The sequence below is a fragment of the Lacerta agilis genome, chromosome 8 (genome assembly GCF_009819535.1).
Source record: "Lacerta agilis isolate rLacAgi1 chromosome 8, rLacAgi1.pri, whole genome shotgun sequence".
Taxonomy (NCBI): Eukaryota; Metazoa; Chordata; class Lepidosauria; order Squamata; family Lacertidae; genus Lacerta; species Lacerta agilis.
In genome coordinates this window covers 10630322-10654363 of record NC_046319.1, presented here as the reverse complement: position 1 = coordinate 10654363, position 24042 = coordinate 10630322, and the positions used below count along the sequence as shown (strand labels likewise).

Here is a 24042-nt window from a genome sequence, read left to right as displayed (position 1 = left end):
TAACCCCACTGGTTCATTGCATTTATATTCCACCTTTTTTTCCACGGAGCAGCATGTAGCATAAATACCGTATTTTTCGCTCCATAGGACGCTCCGGACCATAGGGCGCACCTCGTTTTCAGAGGAGGAAACCAGAGAAAAAATATTTTTCTGGTTTTCCTCCTCTAAAACCCATGGTTGTTTTTTTTTTTTTTGAGAATCAGCTCAAAGTTTTGCAGCTTTTTTTGCAAAGGGAAAAGCTCTGCTTTTTGAGGATCAGTTCAGATTTGTGCAGCTTTTGTAAAGGGGGAAAAGCATTGCTTACAAACTAGTAAGCACCAGTACAAACCAGTACAGACCAGTAAGCACCAGCAGGTAATAGGAAGCAAGAGGAAAGCAAACCAGTACAAACCAGTAAGCACCAGTACAAACCAGTACAGACCAGCAAGCACCAGTACAAACCGGTACGTACCAGCAAGTAATAGGAAGCAAGAGGAAAGTGAACCAGTACAAACCAGTACACACCAGTACAAACCAGTACAGACCAGTAAGCACCAGTACAAACCAGTACGCACCAGCAAGTAATAGGAGGCAAGAGGAAAGCGAACCAGTACAAACCAGTAAGCACCAGTACAAACCAGTACAGACCAGTAAGCACCAGTACAAACCAGTACGCACCAGCAAGTAATAGGAAGCAAGAGGAAAGTGAACCAGTACAAACCAGTAAGCACCAGTACAAACCAGTACAGACCAGTAGGCACCAGCAAGTAATAGAAAGCAAAATGAAAGCAAACCAGTACAAACCAGTAAGCACCAGTAGGTAATAGGAAGCAAGAAGAAAGCAAACCAGTAAGCATCAGCAAGTAATAGAAAGCAAGAGGAATAGTAACAGAAAGCCCCAAATGGCTGAAAAACTCAATTTCCCAGGATAGTTAATTTCCCAGGATCCTACTGTGCAAGGGGCCTGGGCGGGGCAGGAAGGGAGCTAGCTCCCTTATCTCCCTCCCCGATCTCCTGCAATCAGCTGTTGAGCGGGTTCCTTTCAACACTCTCTTTCCCTCTTGTTAGCATTTAGCTCTTTCTAAAACAGAAAAAGCAGGATCTGCCTTTCCCCCCTGGGCTCCAGGGACCATGCATTCGCTCCATAAGACGCACAGACATTTCCCCTTACTTTTTAGGAGGAAAAAGTGCGTCTTATGGAGCAAAAAATATGGTAATTCTCCCCCTCATTTAATCCCAACAACCCTGTGAGGTGGGTTAGGCTGGGAGGCAATGCCTGGCCTACGGTCACTCAGTGAGAGCTTCATGGTGGAGGGGGCGGGATTTGAACCCCGGTCTCCCAGCAGGTTCTAGTCCTACACTCTAGCCCAGGGGTCAGCAACCTTTTCCAGCCGTGGGCTGGTCCACCATCCCTCAGACCATGTGGTGGGCCGGACTATATTTTTTTGGGGGGAATGAACGAATTCCTATGCCCCACAAATAACCCAGAGACGCATTTAAAATAAAAGCAGACATTCTACTCATGTAAAAACATGCTGATTCCTGGACCGTTCGCAGGCCTTAGGTTGCCTACCTCTGCTCTAGCCACACCACCACATTGGCTTTGATACAGTTCTATAGCAACTTTCAATAATAAAAATTTCTTCCAATGGCAGCTTCCATTAAAAATAAAACAAAACAAAACAGGTAACAGTTTAAAACATCTGAAGAAATCAATTCCATGGTCTGTTGTTATTTTAAATTGTTGAAAGTCTTAAATTGTTGTAGATAATTTTGTTTTATCTTTTTTTTGTAAATTGCTTTGAGGGTTTAGAACTATATATCATATATATATGGTTTTCATGAAATTCACCATACCACTATAGTTACCTCACCCCATAGGCATACACAGAACCATGACAACAACAAAAATTGAAGCATTATAGCAAATAAACTAACTAAATACCTCCTTCCCTGCCCCACTACCTACCAACCCTTTGGGCGGCTTTTTTTTTTTTTTTTAAACCCAACAACCATCAACCAACAATCATCAAGTGGTATATAAGCTTTATGGAAGCAAATAAAATCAATAAATAGTACAGTCTCCAAGGCCAGGCCACACAATGAGATTTCCAGCCGCAGTTTTGTAAGCCAAGGTTTTTAAGACAGAGTTTTCAAGGCCCATTTGAAATTATCCAGGGATGGGGCCTGCCTAATATCACAAGGGATGATAATTCCACTATTGCAGCACACTGGTGTACCCTTACACGTGTGTGCGCACACGCACACACACACACCAGAGTTTTGTCTAAAGCAATTCAGGTTTCAGCACTGTGGCCACGGGTGTGGTCTCAAAGTTAAATGCATGTGCGCACATACACCTATTAGTCACAGTCTCTGCTTCTTGCCAAATCGAGGGCTGTAAAGCAACTGCTGAAGGGGGCAGCGGTGGTGGTGGGGGGAACAGACCTTGAAAAAGTGGTAAATATTTATAACTGAGTGGAAATCCAAGAGCTGCTAAGAGAATAAGCTGCCCCGTGAACGGCAGCTTAATTTTTTCCACTAACTCATGCTCTGGGTGGAGTTTAATATACTTTCCAGGCACACTGCCAAACATTACTATGTTGGATAACTTTTTCTGTTTTTTAAATACTGTACGTTTCTCTCTGACATGTGCTGCTTTTTCAAGGGAGGCGGCAATGCAGAAAACACCGTGGTACAAATTAAACATAAAACAGCGTGAGCTGCAAATAAGACCATACATTTTTTTAAAAAGTCATTTGCAAATAAGTCCACAAAAGTGACACATGTGAGAATTGCACTTAGCAAACTTTTTTTTTTTTAAAAAAAGTTGCCTACTATGAAAGCACTCCTGATTTATCACATACCACTGGTTTTGTTTAAGTATAAGGATGTTTATGAACTGTAGGTGGCAGGGTACCATCTTAGAGAAGGAATTCCTTTCTCTCACACACACACACTTCTCTCTCAAACACACAAGGAATTTGCTTTCCCAGATGCACAGAAAATGTCACAGAGGGACTGAGCCTCAGTGGTGGAGCATCTGCTTGGCATGCAGAAGCTACTCCCCACAAGCATCTGCCCCCTAGCATCTCTAGTTGGAAAGGAGCAGCTAGAAGAGTTGGGAATGAAAATCTTAATACCGTCAGGAGACCCTTGTGCCCATCTAGTTCAGTCTTGTCTACACTGGCTGGGGGAGCCGCAGCGAGCCAGAGGAGACATTACTGGGCAAGGTGGACCAATGGTCTGATCAAGGGTAGGAAAGTTTCTTTTGTTCACAAATGCTCCCAGGAAGCTCACAAGCAGGGCAAGCCAGAGGCAGCTGCTCCTTGCTGGTCTCTCCTTGTTTTTATACATGAAAATGTTGTGCTTTGAATCTTTTTTGTTTTCTTTAAACAAGAACACATACTTCAGTACATGCAAGAACGAAGAAATAAATACAACTGAATGAAAACTAAAATTAAACATGCGCACACACACCACACGGTATATATTTGGGTTGTTTCATTCACATACCATGGGAAAAAATATTATGGGTGCGGAGTTTTAGTAACTGTTTCAACTGGTGGTATTATTTTTAATATAAATTGTTTCATTGTTTTTAGAGTTTGCATGAAAGGTTTTCTTTTAACAATCTGTCCAATTGGTTTTATTAATCTTAGAGCATGTGTTTCTGTGGTTTTATTTCATTTTTAGCATGTACACCAATCTGATGGATTTAAGCAGTGAAGCGGTCCATAAACTTGTTTAATAAATTATTGTTGCTGCTATTTGCTTTGAGATGTTTCATAGGAAGCGATCCATAAATGGATTAAATAAAAAAAAAGTTCGCTAAGGCTCTCCAGACCCTTAGCTGAACACACAGGCGAGTCCTACAACCTGTTCACGTAGCGCACATCTGGACTCAGACCACCCTGAAATACCAGAGACATTTCTCTTAAAAGATCAGACTTTTTTGTTCCTTCAAATGAATGAATGAATGAATGAATGAGACAACTTGGGGGGGGGAGGAAGGAGGGGGTTACAAAACAGTGGTAACATCCTGAAGGGACAGAGAGATTAGCCACAGACAAAGAGGGAAACAAATTGAAAAGGCTACATTTACAGTGGACTTCAAACAAGGGATGGCATTGTCCTTCTGAAATGCTAATCTGGCTAGAACCAGTGAACCAGGTACTGGGACAAAGTTTTAATTAAAAATAAACTACCTTTCCAACCAAAGAGACAAGTGGCCACCTGTGCACGGCCAGAAACCAAACACCTCCCTGAGCAGCTGGCCAAACGCTTGCTTCCTGCTCAGGAGTCAGGATGCTGACGGACTTACTGAAAGCTCAAAAAACTGGGCACATTGAGGCAAAGGTGTACGTGGGTGTCAGGTAGCATCAGAGAAGGTCTCTGGGATTAGAGCTGAAATGGGGAACATACCAGATCAACTGCCAAACTTTATTTTCATAAAAGTAGATTTGTGTGTATGTGCACATGTGTGTGTGTAAATCAGGAATTTAGAGGCATGTGCTTCTGAATGCCACTTGTTGGGGATGACAGGTGGGGAGAGTTGATGATGTTCTCAGGTTCTGCTTTTGGGATTCCCATAACCAGCTTGTTGGCTGCTGTGAGAACAGGAGGCTAGATGCACAGTTGGCATGACCCATGATATTTCCCCCTTCTGAAATTAGTTTTGCTTTATTAGGAACATACCTAGAGGTGAGTGTGGGGAGAGGAAACTCACATCAAAAATTACAGTGTCTGTTCCCCAGCAGGATTAACTATTCCTGATGCAACACACACACACACACACACACACACACACTCAGAAGATGGGTGGATTAACAGCAAAGGCTTTGTGTGGCATGTTTCTAAATTTCCAGCTGGCCACGGTTTAAAAACAGGATGCTGGATCAGACCCTCAATATGATCCAGCTCTTGTGCAGCTTCGATTCATAAAGTTTTACACTTCTAACTCGTGGCTGCCCTCGAGGCTTTGGACCGTGTTGAAGTGGAAATAATGTGAAGTCCTTGTTGTGCAGAAGCCAGTCCCAACACCTTGCCATGCTCAAACATAATAATTATTTGTAAACCACCTAAAAGGGCCAGGTGCGGTACTAAAATTAAAAGACACACTGCAGCCACACAGAGGGCCTACCCGCAGGCTCAGGATCTCAAAGGAGGTGACAGATTAGGAAGGAAAGGAGAACAGAAAAAGCAAAAGTGAGAAAGGCAGACACTTCACCACATCCTGCTTGGGGTCAGGGCCACAGTCCTCTCTGTCCCCAGTCCCCATCGCTAATTGATTACAGTGGTATCTCGGGTTAAGAACTTAATTTGTTCTGGAGGTCTGTTCTTAACCTGAAACTGTTCTTAACCTGAAGCACCACTTTAGCTAATGGGGCCTCATGCTGCCGCTGCACCGCCAGAGCACAATTTCTGTTCTTATCCTGAAGCAAAGTTCTTAACCTGAAGCATTATTTCTGGGTTAGAGGAGTATGTAACCTGAAGTGTATGTAACCTGAAGTGCATGTAACCTGAGGTACCACTGTATTGGGATGGGGTGGGAGGAGATGCCCAGATCATGACACCACCGATAATGAGTTCTTAAAAGGATTCTGCTATTCAGGAATTGGTTTGGGGGTTCCTGATGGAGAGGGGCTGTTCTTACTCTCAGTTTCAGCTGGTGTTACCTGCTCTGGGTCAATGCACTGTGCATACATTGTCACAGGAAGCCTAACTGCAGTCCCACAAGGTAGGCTAGTGTTATTCCCATCTTGCAGGGATTGTTGCAGGGATAACCAGGGCCGTGGGGATGATGGGGAAGGTCAAAGACATAAGCTGGGTTCTTGCTTGTTTGGTCATGGCATTTATATGCCACCTTTTTCTTTAAGGAGCTCAATGTGGTGTACATGGTTCTCTCCCTCCTCATTTAATCCCTACAACAACCCTGTGAGGTAGGTTAGGCTGAGAGGCAGTGACTGGCCCAAAAATACCCAGTGAACTTCATACCAGAGTGTGAATTCCAACTCTTCTCTCCCAGGTCCTGGTTAGACACTCTAACCACTACACCACACTGGCACTAGAGTTAAGGCCCAAGAATGGAGCATCCTTATTTTGTACCACATGGTGCCCACCGCAAAGCCACTTTCCTCCAAAGCAAAGATTTACTTGGCAGGGAAGCAGTAGGATCACTTAAGTTTTATTATTTAATTGCATTTCAAGCCTTTACAGTTCTGGTTCTCATTTGAATTCTTACAGGACTGATGTCACCCGTATGGAAGTGAAAGGGGGGGGCATGGAAATTGGAGTTGGTCAATGTCAGGGCGAAAACCATTCGGATGTTTGGAGCCAACGGAAGGGAGCCAACACTTCCATAATGACAAATTGAACTGGTGCCCTTCTCTCTCTCTCTCTCTCTCTCTCCACCCCCCACTTGAAAAGCCCGGACTGGATTCCAGCCATGCTAGGTCCACATCTATTAAATTTTTTTGTTATAATTCTATTGAGTCATCTAGCAGGCTTTTAAAAGCTTCCTCTTGAAGCAGAAAAACAGGTCCAGTCCAAGGACTGTCGTGGAAATAATGGGACCGGAGGGGTGGGGAGAGAGGATCTCATACATGATAGGATGCATCTAATGCTAGTCCTACTCAGAATAGATCCACGGAAGTTAATGGGTCTAAGTTAGTCATGTCCGTTGATTTCAGTGGAACTGCTCTAAGGAGGGTTAACATCAAATACAATCCAACAACTCTTGCTGATCCATCAAGGCCTCAGAAGGATTCCTAAGATAGCAATGGGCTACCGTGGTTCCCAAAGTGGGTGGTACCACTCCACGGGGTGCTGTGGGATTCCCTAGGGGAGCAACAAGAGGCAAAGGGGGGTGGCAGGGCCCCCCTGGAGGTATAAACAACTATCAGATTTTGAAAAGCTGGTATCACTGGACCCAGTTCATCCATTTTGTGCAAATAAACCAAACAGCTTAACTGCACTTTGGACAAATGTGCTGTTAACTGTTACTGTTTTATTGGGTTGTTATCATCCTCAGTGTGCTGTGCAAGCCGCTGTTCTGTATAATGCTTTTTATAGGGTAGGGTAGTGGACACTGGACGCGGGTGGTGCTATGGGTTAAACCACAGAGCCTAGGGCTTGCTGATCAGAAGGTCAGCGGTTCGAATCCCCGCAACAGGGTAAGCTCCTGTTGCTCGGTCCCTGCTCCTGCCAACCTAGCAGTTTGAAAGCACGTCAAAGGGCAAGTAGATAGATAGGTACCGCTCCGGCGGGAATGTAAATGGCGTTTCCGTGCGCTGCTCTGGTTTGCCAGAAGCGGCTTAGTCATGCCGGCCACATGACCCAGAAGCTGTACGTCGGCTCCCTCGGCCAGTAATGCGAGATGAGCGCCGCAACCCCAGAGTCATTAGCGACTGGACCTAATGGTCAGGGGTCCCTTTACCTAGTGGGCTGGAGATGAGTTTAGGGAAGCATGGGAGTGGTAGCACCCAAACGTTTGAGCAACACTGGCCTAAAAGGTCTGAAAAGTGAGAAGGAGAGGTCTGTGTATCACCTGCATCCAAAACTGAGCTGGCAAAAACTTCTGGAGCATCTCTCTCACACATAAATTAGCTTAATCCTCCACAGAGCAGAACTCAGAGGTTAAACACACCTCAAGACCAGGGCAGCACTTATACACTATATCTTTAAAGCCCTATGATGCCACTTTGACAATCATGGCTTCCCCCAAAGAATCCTGGGAACTGTAGTTTGTTAAAGGTGCTGAGAGTAGCTAGGAGCTGAAATTCCCAGCAAACCCTGGGAACAGGGATTGACTGTTAAACCACCATTATTTTTATGTTGTTTTAAGCTGTTTTTAATGTTTTAACATTGTAACCTGCCCTGGGACCTAAGAGCAAAGGGCAGGTAATTAAACATAACTATAATAATATATGGGCCATTGGCTCTTCTAGGTTAAGCATGCTAGCCTTCAGGTGGGTTTTAGACTACAACCCCCATTAGCACCCAAGTCAGGAGAAACAATGGGAGTTGTAGTCCAAAACATCCGGAATGGCTGGTGAAGGCTGCTCTGTGTTAACCAGATTAAGGCGCCACATGAAGACCATTTCAGTGAAGTCACTGTGGATGCTTAAAGGTCATTTGAAGCCTGATTTAAATGGAGCCCTTCCTTGACTGCCTGTAGATGGGTTTTTTAAAACAAAAGAGTGTCTTAAAGCAAGTTCCGAATACCCCAATGGTAACTGCTTCTAAGTTGAAGGCATTTCTATTTACAGCTGCGCTCGCTGGGTGGAAAACTGGCTAACAGTGCTAATTGTGCCAAGTCCCCTGATTCTGATGCCAATAATCCTCAGTTTGGATCCCTGACAGCTGCTTTCAGCATTAGGAATGGCCGGCTGCACTATGCCCAACATGCTAAACATCTTTCGGAAAGAACTCCAAGTTCATAAAAGGCCGTCCTTTTGAACCCCTGGCTGCTGTCAGCAGGGCGTCTCTTCCCATCAAGGTGCTCAAGGAAAGCGAGGCAGTTTTTCCAAGCTTGCTAGTCTTCCTAGCAACGATCTGGATTCCTGCATTTGTTCCGCACATGCAGGCACACAACCACCAACACACACCAGTTTGTCAGCTCTTGCCAGGGGAGATGGACAAAATGGCCAAGTTTTCACAGTCAAATTATCTTTCGAAGGTTGTATATAGCTGCTTTCAGCCTGATCACATGCAAAATGGGTGAACAGCATCTGCTCACCTCCAGCTAGGAAGGAGGGCTTCATTCAGGCACATGCGGGGTACCTAGGGGCACAGAATGTGGCTTGGGGTGCAGAACCAAGCTTGCTGCCTTACATGAAACTTTCAATGCCAAAGTTTTGCAGGTGCCTCAAGGTACTAGTTCTCATGGCGGTGAACATATGATTGAAAGTTGCCATCTACAATACCTAGTGAAGACCCAGGAGTCAGAAGCGGGGGGGGGGGGGGAGATGATTTCCAGAGGTCAGGGCTTCAAAGCACCCTGCCTCTCCTTTTGGGTGGAAAGGGATCAAAGCTCAGTGAAAGTGTGCCTGCTCTGCATGCAGAAGGTCCCGGGTTAAAAGCCTGGCATCTTCCATTAAAAAAATAAAAGGACAAAAAGTGAGTTGCGTGGGAGGGACCTCAGGAGGGGAGAAAGAAAGCCAGTGAGGGGTGTGGCCTGGGGAAGAGTCCTAAGGGCCAGGGAGAAAGAGAACTGAAGGTCCACATCTGACCCACAAGATGGAAGTTCCTTGCCTAACCCCTGCCTTAGAGGGCTTAACTCATCTGAGATGGGACAATGGCATGGTTATCATGGTGTGACTTTTACGGGGAAGTGCTGCCTTAAAAAAAAAACACACAACATGAAACAGGCATGCCTCCAAGACAAAACTTTCTTGGGACAAAAACTGTGGAGAAATGACTCAGACAAGATCAGTTTTCCAGCAGCTAGACTGCCCAGGATTGCTTTGATGCTTACACTTCTGCTGGGGGTGGGGTGGGGGTGGGGGCAAGAAGAGAAGTGGATCCCTGGCAGTTTCTAGACCCCCCACCTTGCTGCAGTTCCCATCTTATCAAAATAGTTCCTTTTACCAGACTTTCCACCGTGTGTGTGTGTGTGTGTGTGTGTGTGTGTGTTTAAAGGCAGGGTTTGTGTTTTTCAAAAAAAGAGAGAGAAATAGCAAGAAAAGCCTTGTTTGTTTTTATCAGAGCCAACAAATGCTTAAAGAGAAATCTGTCACATCACGCCAAGTTTGTCCACCGGTTGCCAGAGAGTGTGACAACAGAATGGTGACCACTAACACGCAAGGCACAACACGTTTCTTAAGCTCTGTATGCTTAACCATCCCTGCATGCGGGTTCATAATCTAAGAGACGTGGCACAAAAGGGGGTGGGAATGAGGGGGGGGAAGCTAAGCGCTGGAGCAGTTGCAGCACTAGCTATAGGATGGAGCCAGGTTGGTTTTCCCTCATGGCTGTGATAGTCCTTCAGGGAGTTGAGCCTTCTAGTGGCCTTTAGTCCCTTGGCTGGTGGCAGAGGACTCCTCTGCAACCCATGAAGTGATGCAGATATTCTCTATCTACACCCACATGTACCTTTCTCTCATTGGATAGGATAAGGCTTTAAGTCAAGCCGTGCTGAGGCTTTATAGTTCTGTTTGCCTTGCTACTTATTTATTAAGAACACAAGGAAAGCCCTGCAGGATCAGGCTAAGAGCTCACTTAGTCAAGCATAGTGTTCTCGCAGTGGTCACTCAATGGAAACCAGGGCTTGAACCCCCAGTCGGCCATGAAGCTTGAAGAACAACCATGGGCCAGTCATTAACCTACCTTACAGGGTTGCTGTGAGGATTAAACGAGGAGGGGGAGAACCATGTATGCCACCGAGCTCCATGGAGAAAAATGTTGGATATCAATGCAATAAATAAATAAATAAATAATAGTGTTCAACAATGTTGGGGGACTTTTTTTTTTTTTTTTTAAACACCTTTCAAATCAGTACTGACCAGATGTCTATATTAACCCAGTAAGTAGGATTCAAGCACAAGAGCTCTCTCTTCTCTTGGGGTTTCCAACAACTGGCATTCAGAAGCATTGCTGCAGAGGCAGAGAATAGCTATCATGGAATGTAGCCATTATTAGACTTATCCTCCAATTTGAATTTGTCCATTCCTTGAATTTGTCCCCTAAAGCCATCCAAGTTGGTGCTCATCACTCCCTCCTTCAGGAGTGAGTTCCATAGTTTAACTATGTACTGCATGAAGAACAACCGTTAAAATGACTACAGTACTTGCCGAAACAATCCTCATATTGCAACCCTAAAAAGCAGCCACCTCCTGCCCCTCTTCAACAAGCAGTTTCTAAAAAAACCTTGCAAAGCACCCAAACGGCTGCTCCAAGCTGCCCATTTCCAAATAATTGATAATTAAGATGCCAAGCCTGAGCGCTCCCTGCCAAGGCGGATTACTGGCACCCGCAGGCCCCGCTCCTTTCAGGCTGTGCTTTGGGGAGGCCCGTGACTGACAAGGGCTCTAATGAACTCTAATTACAGGCTCAGCAGCGGCCCAAGGAAGCCACAACAGATGTGATGGGGGAGAGGGGGCGGCCGTGCCGCTCTGCTAATGAACAAGGAAGCGTTTGGGAGCTGATGAGGGGCAGTGACCGGGAAAGGGCCTCCACCCTCTACCCACGTGCCCTTTTGATTTCACGTTCAAGTTGGATATTTTCCCTTCTGTCAGCACAATTGTGTACAGAGCAAGGCACCTCATGCAGCTTGACATACAGGAGCTGCAAGGACCTTTGGGGGGGGGATTTATCACTAAGCAGCTTAAATGAGGCTTCCACCTTCACATTCCACCAGTTCAGACCCAGATATGCGGGTGAGTGTGTGGCTCAGGTAAGACGCCCTCAGTGGGCCCCCTTAACTTGCAAGAGGTGAGGTATGCAGGCCTTTGGCCTACCTAAGCACCGCAAGCAACAAGGAAGTTATAGAAACATGGGAAACTGCCATAAGACCCTAAAGAAGAGCTTGTTTGGTCAGGTCAGTGACTCATCTAGTCGAGCTTCCTGTTCTCACAGTGGCCAAGCAATTGCCTGTGGAAAACCAGCAAGCAGGATCAAAGTACAAGGACACTTTCTCCTGCAGTTTCCTGCAACCAATATTCAGAAACCTCGCTGCTGCCAACTGTGGAGGCACAGCCCAGCCATTGTGGCTAGTAGCCATTGACAGCCTTATTTTCCTCCATGAATTGGTCCAATATTTTTTTTAAGCCATCCAATAAAACTTTTCTCTATCCACTTTCTCCATGCCATACATAATTCTATATAAACTTCTATCCTCCACTGAGCCATACCATTGGTCCATCTAGCTCAGCATTGCCTACACTGACTGGCAGCAGCTCTCCAGGATCTCAGACAAGGGTCTTTTCACAGCTCTGCCTGGAGATACCAAGGAGAAACATTACACATCACTTGTAAGGATTTATGATGCCTGCTCACAGGTAGGTTAATTTCAAGGCTGTCCAAGACCACAATGCCTTTTTGTGCCACCAACGTAGATTAATCAATCTTCGGATAGACTCCGAAGACATATTTTAAGCTGCACTGGCTGGAACAGCTCTCCAAGATCTCAGGAAGGAGGAGATATCTTCAGAACACAAGAAACTGCCTTATGCAGAGTCAAGCCACACTGACTGGCTGTTGCTCTCCAGGGTTTCAGGCAAGGAGTCTCTCCCAGTCCTGCCTGGAGATGCCACTGGGGATTGAACCAGGGAACTTCTGCATGTAAAATGGATGGTCTTCCACTGAGCTACAAAGTAGATAGGAATTTGGGACTCTCCTAACATAAGATGCTGCTTTATGCCAAGTCAGGCCCCTGGCACACGCTCTACCACAGAGCTATGGCGTTTCTCCAATTACAGAAGCAGGTACAGGAACAGAGGTGTACCCTCTGGATGAGGTCACAGTGCACCTCCTGAAAACAGCAGCAGTCTCACACAAAGAGGATTAATTCAGACGTCATATTAAGGGTACTGCAGTCTTTACACAAGTCCTCAACTACAATTCTTCCAATATCAGAGCTGTGACATTTCAGCTACAAAATCAGCTAGCAAAGCAGAATCACAAACTACTGTTTGAAAGGGGTTTGCAAACAAAGAGTTGCCACAATGTCTGATGCGAGAAGCCAAAATTGCAGCCACTGCCTTGCTTCTAGCGTCCACTGCTCTCAAAAAGAAGTGCACCAAGCAGATGGAAAGTGAGAGCAGACAAGCAGCTATGAACAGTGATTTGCCTACTGCAATTTGGAACAGGTGGAAAATGAAGACAATCAACTCTAAACCATGGTTTATCTACTGAAACCTGCTACCCTCCAGATATTGTTGTACCAGGACTCCCACCAGCCAGCTGGCCAATAGTTAGCCACAAGGATGGGAGCTGTAGCCCAAAACATCTGGAGAAACCCCAGGCAGGGGTAAGCTGGTCTACCATGTGCCTTTACCGGGATCTAAATTGGTTGGTGCAACCAATGGTTTGGCATGAACAGGGGACATGATAACTCTGCTCTAGTTTAAGATACCCCAATACTCACCAAATCAATCAGGTCACTGAGGTTTTTCTCAATCTGCTGGGGAGGCAGACGCCTCATCAAATCCAAGGCACAATCCAGCTGCTGGTCACTCTGTGGGAGGAGGAACAGAAGAGGGGGGTATGTTAAATCACTCTCAGACAACAGCATGAAGTTTTCTTGTACCAAGCCAGACTGACGGTTGACCCAGCCAAGCCCCAGGACAGCCTACTTTGATGAACTGCAGAATCTTGGACAGATCTTATTCCCAGCCCAAGATCCTTTTTATCTATACTGTTTTGGCGAGTGAACGCAATACATTCTGCATACAGAGCACGCACTCTGTCACTTAGGTAAGCCTTTACCCCAGCACAAAGCATTGCTGCTGAACATGGCAAATCATGTCAGTACGTTTTTCACAACTTGGGACATCTTGCACCATAAAGGAAATCATTCAGTACACACTGGAAGTGAGGCTCGCTTGACACAGCTGTGTGACGATGGAATTATTATCTGAGGGATCACCAAATTATTGCCCGAAGGCTTGCCACTTTCTGGGCTCCTGGTAACTGGAGCAATCTTGCAATTTAGGATCAAACTGTAGGAGGGAAGAGATTGCCCCCCCCCTCAAAGCAACCAGGTGCTCCCTTTGCCATACTTGTGACCACCAGCCACTTGGGGTTGAGTGACCCTGCCTTAAACAGGATAGTGCCATCCCACATCCATTCTTTCTTTTAGTCTACAATGCTTAGCTTCCAGCCTAAGTAAAGGTGAACGAGTGAAATAGGATATAAGAAACACACACACAACTGTTGCCATTAGGAACAACAGGGAATACAAAGGCCCATCCAGTTCAGCATCTTATTCTCACAGCAGCCAAAAAAGTGCCCACACGAAGTTTATATACAGGGCATGAAGACAACAGCCTTCCCTCTCAGTTACTCATAAGAAGGGAATTGAAGCTGGATGAGGCCAAAAGAGGTCAATCTAGTCCAGCATTCAGCAGCCCACCCAGATGCCCCAAACAGCGTTCGAAATTTCCCAGGCACATTTTGCACCAGACTATCGGACACTTGGGACCATGAAGATGCCCGGGCACCAGATGCCTCCACCATCTGGAGGTGCACGCCTGGGGATCCTTGGATCTTGTCTGTTTTCACACACTAGCAACACATCCTGTATAATTCTATCCATTATATTTTATCTGCACAATCAGAATGAATTTCAGGAACCAAAAAGTCATGTTGAAAATACGACCAACTAGGCATTCCGTTTTGGTGACTGTAACCCTAGATTAAGGAACCATTTGGCACCTAGCTTCCATATCTGAGTTTCTATCACTGGACCCAAAGGGAAGCCCACAAGCAGGACCCAAGTGCAACGTGCACACCTTTCTCTCTCTCTTCCCATTTGTTGAACCCCAGCAACTGGTTTTCAGAGGCACATGGCTGTGGCAGTGACAGTATAGTGTAACTTTATGCTGCAAGAGTACATCAAGGGAAGGCAACTTCTGTTGATGTTGACAGGGAGAGGGAGGCAGCACACACTTGCAAGGAGCAGCAAGGCTGGGAGCTGTGCACTTCACCACCCTCCCATTTCAACAGGAAAGAACACAGAGCCCCAAAGATGTGCCTGCAAACTGTCCTCAGCACAGTTTTGTGGCGCCAAGGGCTCCCAGCGCACCACCTGTCATTAGCAAGCGGTGTCAGCGCTTCCTCCTTTGCAGGAGTTGTAAATGCCAACCATGGATGGAGCCTGGGAATGGATTCCTAGGTATGAATTCTTCAGAGGTCACAGCACACACGCATGCACGCACGCGCACGCGCACACACACACACACACACACACACACCCCTGAACATGCAGCACTTGCACACTATCAAAACAGACAGGCCAAATAAACAAATGCTGACGTGGCGGAAGGTGGACCCTATGGGGGCGCCTGAAGATGAGGGTGGGGGGATACTTTTGACCAACTGTACAGAACAGGTTGCAATTGTCTTGAAGACAAGTTACCAGTCCTCAGATTTTTAATCAGCGAGCACAGACACAAATCCTTTACATGTTTATATTTATTATGTTTTAATGAAAACCACCTTCAACTGACTGGTGGAGAGGTGGAATAAAATATAAAAACAATTCTCCCTCCTCCTTTTTCTTCCCCCAGCCTCTTCACTCTTTTGTGTAGCAACTTGTTAAAAGGTACTTGCTTCAATGTCTTAAAATATATTTGGAGAAGCAGCGGGGAAATAGTGCCAAGCTAGCTGGATTTCACTGTTGCTAAAGGTAGGCTTGCAGTAGTAATTCACCTATGAAGAGCAAGAATTGCCTGCAGGTGAGCAGGAACACGGCAACAGTGGGAGCTGCCTTTACACTTAATCAGACACTGACTGGCAGAAGCTCCTGGGGTTTTCAGACAGGAAGAGTCTCCCAATCCTATCCAGAGATTAAACCAGAGACTTTTTTAAAGCAAAGCAGATGAGCTACCACTAAGCTATGGAAAACTCTTGCAAAGTGATTCTCAAAGTGCCACAAAATGACAGAGGACCACACAGGAAACCAGGCTAGCAATTTTGGGAGGGCAGTTTGAAATGCTAGAAATGAAATATGCCACAGAGGAGTCCTAGCCTTTCACAGCAATAAGCAGATATTTGTCAAAACAATCTACCTGGTAATTGTAGTAGTTGTTGTTTTTTGTATACTGTCAGTATTAAAAATATAATAAAAAGTTATCTACAATTTAAAAAAAAAATCCACCTTGCCATTAGAACCTAAGAACTTTACCCCGAGTTTATTTCCTCCTCCCTCCCAGTGCATTTTCCTTTTGTGCTGTAAGCCTTTTGTGATTGTAAGCCTGATGACACGGACAGCCTGCTTTTTGTAGTGAGGCTTAAGCTGCTCTGGGAGCCTTTTTTGGCAAGATATTTTAAAAAATCTAAATAAAATAATAAATATAAAGAACAGAAAAAAGGGGAAATACTGGAGGTTTGTCTCAACCCAGTTGTCAACAAACCACAAACTTTTGCCTCTCCCCACCCCCAACCCCTAGCATCACTTTCAGTTTCCTATTTTACACAACCTACAGCAGCTTACAATGTCTGAATCAGCAAACTCCAGGCCAGAGCTCCAGGGAGCCAAGTGTGTTGTAGTGATTAGAGTGCTGGACTAAGACCTGGGACACCTGGTTCAAATCCCCACTTAGCCATGAAGCTCACTGGGAGACCTTGGGCCAGTCACTTCCTTTCAGCCTTTATCCTCATAACATGGTTCTGAGGATAAAGAGAACCACTTACTCTTTTCTTAAGTCCTTGAAGGAAAAGTGGGATAATACTTGTTAAAATAAGAATATAAAGAACATACGAAAAGCCTTGCTTGGATCAGGCTAATGGCTCATATACCCTGTTTCTCCTAAAATAAGACATAGCCATAAAATAAGCCATAGCAGGATTTCTATGCATTTGCGAAATATAAGCCGTTCCCCAAAAATAAGCCATACCCCAAAAATAAGCCATAGTGACGTGGTAAAGGTAAAGGTAAAGGGACCCCTGACCATCAGGTCCAGTCGTGTCCGACTCTGGGGTTGCGGCGCTCATCTCGCTCTATAGGCCGAGGGAGCCGGCGTTTGTCCACAGACAGCTTCCGGGTCATGTGGCCAGCATGACAAAGCCGCTTTCTGGCGAACCAGAGCAGCGCACGGAAACGCCGTTTACCTTCCCGCTGGAGCGGTCCCTATTTATCTACTTGCACTTTGACGTGCTTTCGAACTGCTAGGTGGGCAGGAGCTGGGACCAAGCAATGGGAGCTCACCCCATGGCAGGGATTCGAACCACCGACCTTCTGATCAGTAAGTCCTAGACTCTGTGGTTTAACCCACAGCGCCACCTGGGTCCCTGTTAGTGATGTGGTACCTCCCATTAAAACAGCCTGGGGAGGCGTGGCTATGCAGCGTACCGATGCGACACAGTTAAAATAAGACATCCCCTGAAAATAAGCCATACTGTGTTTTTTTGAGCAAAAAAATATATAAGACGGTGTCTTATTTTAGGAGAAACACGGTAGTGAAGCATCCTGTAATCGCAGTGGCCAGATGCCTGTTGGAAACACGCAAAGCTGGATTCAAGCACAAGGACACTCTTCCTTCCTGGAGTTTCCCGAAACTGGTATTCAGAAGCATTGCTGCCTCCAATTGTGGAGGAAGATGTAACGTAATGTAGCAGATCCACTGTTTACAGTTCTGGTTTGGAGGACAAGAGCAAGCCACAGCTTCCCATTTCATACATCAGAATAAACTATGGCTTCCATGACGAGGAAAACAAACCACACCACCTGCCCACTAGTGTTCAAGCCTCCAGGTCATGCCTTGGAAGACCATTTGAACCACTTGGTTCGGACTCACTCTTTGTAAATAGATAAAAATCCAGGGCCTGTATGCAAGCAAACTACCTGTAGAAGCAATTCCAAAAGCAGGAGCCTGGACTTTTTACTTAGCACAGATGCAGAAAAGGATTTTGCTCTACTCCAGTGGTAGGCAACCTAAGGCCTGGGGGCCGGATGCGGCCCAATTGCCTTCTCAATCCAGTCCATGGACAGTCCGGAAATCAGCGTGTTTTTACATGAGTAGAATGTGTCCTTTTATTTAAAATGCATCTCTAGGTTATTTGTGGGCCTGCCTGGTTTTTTACATGAGTAGAATGTGTGCTTTTATTTAAAATGCATCTCTGGGTTATTTGTGGGGCATAGGAATTCGTTGATTCCCCCCCCCCAAAAAAAATATAGTCCGGCCCACCATATGGTCTGAGGGACGGCGGACCGGCCCACAGCTGAAAAAGGTTGCTGGCCCCTGCTCTACCCTCTTCCCTGCTCATCCCCTCACAAAGGAAAAACAAACCAAAACCAAAACACTGTTTAGACTGGCATAGGAAGTTACAACTAGCAGCTGATCCCAGAAAGAGGATCTTTCTGGCCACATACTGTCATTGCCCCCCATTGCTCCTTCCAACACAGTTTCAGAAAGCACAGTTGCCAGGTCAGGGTCTCTGCTTCAGGATCATGAGAACGCTGGAGGAAGCAGCTTGCCCCACCAGTGCCAGTTGGAATTGCTTTAAAAGGACTGGGAGGGGATAGAAGAGACACTAAACTTCACTGGCTGCTTCCTTAAGCACTTTCCTATGACTCAGAATTTTGGTTGGGAGAAAAAGTGTTACACATCACTCATAAAGATTAATTATGTGGTGCTACAGGGCTGGATCACAGGTGACTTAAACTTCAAGACTGCCCAAGGCTACAGTACTTTTTCATGCCACCTACACAGATCTCTGGACATACTCTGGAACATAACTGAAGCTGCTGAATATTGTTCCTACCCTGGGCTGGAAGCAGCTCTCCCATATCTCAGGAAGAGAGACATTTAAGGAACATAGGAAGTTGCTGGTCCATCTAGTTGAGAGTTGCAAACACTGACTGGCAGCAGCTCTCACATTCAATGGTCCATCTAGCTCAGGATTGTCTAAACTAACTAGATAAAAGGACCCCTGGATGGTTAACTCCAGTCAAAGGCGACCATGGGGTGTAGCGCTTATCTCGTTTTCATGTCAAGGGAGCCAGCGTTTGTCCACAGACAACTTTCCGAGTCATGTGGCAAGCATGACTAAACCGCTCCTGGAAACCGTGACGAAAGCCAGAGCGCACGGAAACACTGTTGACCTTCCTGCCATAGCGGTGCCTATTTATCTACTCACAATGGTATGCTTTCAAACTGCTAGGTTGGCAGAAGCTGGGACCTTCCAACTGGCAAGCCCAAGAGGCTCAGGGATTTAGACCACAGCGCCACCCGCATCCCAACCTAAACTAACTGACAGTGTCTCTCTAGGGCCCTCCCAGCCATGCCTGAGGATTGAACCTTGGACCTTCTAAATGCAGGCAGAAGTTCTACAACTGAGCTATAGCCCTTCCAAGACCTACAACATGAGAGCCATTTGGAGCTGAACCAAAGACTTTTGGTGTGCAAAGCATTTCAAGTTTCTAACCCAGGGGTCAGAAAGGATGGTGGTAGTTGGAGTCTAGCAAAATGTGTTTCCCCTTCCCTGTTCTAGTCCATCAAGCATCAACACAAGACAAGAACAAAGCAGTTCAATGACAATACTGAATGGTAAGGAAGAAAATATTATTATTATTATTATTATTATTGATAACAATAACAATAACAATAATTTATTATTTGTACCCCACCCATCTGGCTGGGTCTCCCCAGCCACTGTGGGCAGCTTCCAACAAATATTAAAATACATTAAAATATCACAGATTAAAAACTTCCCTAAACAGGGCTGCCTTCAGGTATTTTCTGAATGTCAGGTAGTTGTTTATCTCCTTGACCTCTGATGGGAGGGCATTACACAGGGCGGGTGCCACTACCAAGAAGGCCCTCTGCCTGGTTCCCTGTAGCAATCTTCAGTAAGTTTTCTTCCCCACTACTGTATTTCTTTCAGAGAACCAGAATAGTGTAGCACAGCAAGGCAAGACTGGACACAGATACAAGCTTGAGACAAGTGCAAAAAAAAAGTCAGATGAAGTATTTGAAGCAAGAAGGGTGAGTTAAGAAGTTGGGCTTCAGGGACGTCTGTGCCACCCGCCATGACTACTGTGGGGACAGGGCGGGGAGTTGTTCTGTAACTCAAGCAAAACTACTCAAATTTGCATTATTTCAACAGATATAATTTCTGTTGTTGGTGCAAAATTTGGATCTCCTCAGTCTTGCAAGTGAGTCTCCAAAGTTACTAATATTCATGACCACACATATCTGGCCATTCATGGCACACTGAAGCCCTGAATGGAGAAAAACACAAATTGTCTTCCAATTACAAAACTGCCTTGACTATAGTTCACTCTGGGTTGCCTTCTGATACAGTATATAATTTTGACCTTTCCCCTGCCCAGCACACACACACAGAGTTTCTGAACATGCCCTCACCTGCCAACAGAAACTGAACTAGACATAATGCTTGCATTACCCACCAACACCATGGCCTGTCAGGGCATTTCCTCCTGCCCCAGAGTGCAGGGAATAAGAAAACACAACCCTTTGCACCACAAAAAGGCAACTACAGAGCTCCGCATACCAATCCCAGTGTGGGCTGCAAAGCAAGCCAAGATCTCCAAGGCTTGGGGATTTTCAGAGCATGTGGGCAATTTTCCATTGCTCGCATCTTCACCCCAGGAGCGAACTGCCGTGACAGGAGCGGGGAGTGCAGAGGGGAAGTTCTAAATGAACTTCTTATTTTACAATTCCAGTCACTCCAGGATGGAGAGATCTAAGAGCCTAGAGCTAACGGAAACCCTCAGCCAAGGTAAATCTCCTTTAATAAACCTCCTGCAAAGATGCTTTCACTCCTTGGGATCTTCACTGACATCTGCTTTGTTACCAGCTGACCCTCCCCTTCTATTTAATACATTCTTGCTTTGCTTTCCACGAATCCTACAAGACTGAAAAATTCAGGGCTTTATCTGTGTAAAGTTCCCTTTCTTTTTGAAAAGGAGAGAAACAACTCCAAGGACATAACAGCAGTGAAAGCACTTGCTGTCTAAAGCTGTGGCTGTCACAGAGTGAAACACCATTTTTATCGCCAGATCGATGTCAACTTGCTACAAAAGCATGCAAATGTTTGAGTTTTCGAGAACATCCCAGGAGGCACAAAGGATGGGTAAACTGTGTGCCCAAGGACACACACACACGGGTGTACACATGGCATAACAATATGCTACAATTTCCTAAATAACATTTGACAACAAATCCAACATCTACTTTCTGAAACCCTGAAGAGTTCTCCAAGCTGAATCAAACTGCTCACTGTTTTGTGACATTTTGGTTGGTTTTAAGAAAAGACTGTAGATTTTAGAACTTCCCTTTCAGATGAAATATGGCTTGTGCATTGTCTTGCAGAGGGAACATAAGAACAATGTTACCTTTGACGTTCCAGCAGTAGCCAAAATCTGCTAACCAAAACAGAGAAATTCTCTCCAGAGCCAATATCTCCCCGCAGCCCCAGACCAGAATTTTATGCTACATGCTCACTCTAAACAGGCTGAGGTTGGGAGAGAGGACGCCATTCTCTTTGACCCTGCATCTTCTGTGTTTCTGTTTATCTTCTGCATAATAGAAGGGATGTTGATTATTTGTACAACTTGTCATTAACCGTAACTGTGCAATTTGGCTGCTTTCATCCAGTGCCAAGGAGACCCACGGACTATAAACTTGACCAAAAAGAAGGATCCATTACCCAATAAGCGTGGCGTCAGGAGGAAGGAACAAGTGACATCAATAGCTTAAGCAGGGGGAGGAACTGCATCTCTCCCCTGCATTTTACTAAGATGTTTGGCCAGCAATTAATGCTTTCGCCAGGGGCATTTCCTGAACTCGTCTCTGCCCTCATAGCTTACAGGGCATGTAACTTAGTCCAGCCAACAAATCATCAACTACTTACTGGCAAAACGGAATGAAAAAGGTTTCCTATGCCTCTGCAGCAGCAAGATAGCACCAAGATTTCCTTGATTGTCATAATGACTCAGTTGTATGGATTACAGTATTTGTACTATGAACACAATCTTGTTTGTTTATGAAGGCCTTCTATGTGATGAGCTACCTGGCATACAGACTTGTCCAATTATCCCTACTGCATGAGCGGGAAACCCTTTTTTAGTCTGAGGGCCACATTCTATCATGGGGAACCCTCCAGGGGCCACATGCCAGTGATGGCTGTGGTCAGAAGCAAAAATGGCCAGAAGAATGGATGTGATTTCTTTTGGTAGGGCACACACTACACTCCAACCACATAAAAGCAGAAGTTTCCACACATATTTCCAGACTCCATCAAAGCAAGCAACTACAGCTTTAAGGATACAGTTCAGCCAGGCAAAAGCACTCACAGAGGCCACAGATAGAGGGTCAGTGAGTGGCACGCCCTGGGGAGAACCCTGAAGACCAGGCAGAAGCCTTGGGAGCCACATGTGGCCCTTGGGCCTGAGGCTCCCTAGTTCTCCTGCCCACATCTGTTGTGAGATGTCTTTGGAATTCCCTGCCTAATATTCAGCAAAGCTCCTTTCTTGTGCTATTTTAGATGCCTGCAATTCAGTTTATTTCAGCCAGCCTATAATTTAGTTATATATATTTGTGTGTGTTTTTTTAAAAAAAAATCTACTGATTTTATCTGTATATCACTGGTGATTGTTTTCCTGTTTTATGCACATGGTTTATGGGCATTTCTTAAACAAGTTATTGTAAGTACAGTGGTGCCCCGCTAGACGAAAATAATTCGTTCTGCGAAAATTTTCGTCTAGCGGGTTTTTTGTCTAGCGAAGCGGCAATGACAGCCGCGCTTTCGCTAGACGAAAAAAAAAGACGAAAAATTTTCGTCTTGCGAGGCAGCCCCATAGACAAATTTGTCTTGCGGGGCAGCCTCCCGCTAGACGAATGCCTTCGTCTAGCGAGTTTTTCGTCTTGCGAGGCATTCGTCTAGCGGGGCACCACTGTACATGTAATTGAAATAGTGTATATATATTTTCTTCCCCTGCTGACTCCTGCCTCCCTTACCTTCCATCCCGTTTCCCTCATGTCTATTTCTAGGCTGCAAAAACCTTGGAACACAGACATACTCTCTTGTTGTTTGGAAAGCAACATGTCAGAGGGCACTAGTGAAAACGTTTATGGTCATAATGCGTTCCACCAGGCTGCCTCAGAGGGAGGGATGGGAAGCAGAGCTTCTTTTATCAGCTTTGCTGAAAGGTCAGCTACTGCCCCCTGAATTGTTTCTATGCCAGCTAGCCATTATAAGAAAATTACTATTTAAAAACTGATGCCCCAGTTTGGTTTCTTCCTCTGCCTTCCCTGTCCCCTCTTCCCTTTTGTGTTGTGCTTTTCCAACCTTAAGCCTGCAAGTCTCTCTCATTTTAATTGGCTGAAGGGCAGGATACCAAAGCTCTAAATCAGGGGTCCCCAAACTAAGGCCCAGGGGCCGGATGCGGCCCAATCACCTTCTAAATCCGGCCCGTGGAGGGTCCGGGAATCAGCATGTTTTTACATGAGTAGAATGTGTCCTTTTATTTAAAATGAATCTCTGGGTTATTTGTGGGGCATAGGAATTCGTTCATTTTTTTCCTTCAAAATATAGTCTGGCCCCCCACAAGGTCTGAGGGACAGTGGACCGGCCCCCTGCTGAAAAAGTTTGCTGACACCTGCTCTAAATAAAATAATAAAGTAAGATAAATACTTTATTTTGTTACTGCTTTTATCCATGGTCCAGATAAATATCTGACAGAGTAGAATTCCAAGCCAGGAACATGACCAAAGAAGGTTATCACTGTCCAGTTCAGAACGGCATCAGTAGACAAGCATGAACTCAACGAATTGGCTTATTAAGCAGGAAGCTTGAAAATTATGTTTTATGCTCCCTCTTACATGTTCCCCTTTTTACCACAAGCCACCCCCCAAGATACAGTGCCAGAAACTTTCACAGCAAAATATCAGCATTTTATTAAAGCAGCTATGTTCCTGGAATGTATGTAAGGTGAAATTTGATGGGGGGGGGGAGGAGGGAGAAAGAGCCAAATAATCTAGGAGCTTGGAAGATAAGAAGCGGAGAGGGAAATGATCCATTGGCTGCAGTAAAAGCATTCAATCAAGGCAAAACAAGTTAAAATACTGTGTTTCAAATGAATGCTACAAAGAAAAGGAAAGGAAAGGAAAGGAAAGGAAAGGAAAGGAAAGAAAAGAAACCCCACAGCATGCAATTTGCATTTATAGCAACTGCATTTTGCAGAAGCCAGGATATTTTAGCAGCCGCTAAAGAGAGGAAGGAAATGGCATCAACATGCAGGCTGGGACACTTGCATAGAAATAAGCCCCAACAAGACACATGGTGTGTGTGCATGTCACATTTCTGCAGAAGCTTAAATTCACCTTCTTAAGAATCTCAGCTTTCAAACCAAGTTTCTGTCCCTTACTGTGACAG

The 24042-nt window shown here is 45.4% G+C and overlaps 1 protein-coding gene across 2 annotated transcripts in view; it reads right to left on the bottom strand.

Annotated features, from left to right (window-relative positions):
* CAPZB (capping actin protein of muscle Z-line subunit beta) overlaps nucleotides 1-24042 on the bottom strand; it is a 66460-nt gene that overhangs the window by 25513 nt on the left and 16905 nt on the right. For both annotated transcript variants that reach the window (XM_033159436.1, XM_033159437.1), the window contains exon 2: nucleotides 13067-13156. In XM_033159436.1, the coding sequence (XP_033015327.1) occupies nucleotides 13067-13156 (90 nt within the window). The remainder of the gene's footprint in view (nucleotides 1-13066; nucleotides 13157-24042) is intronic.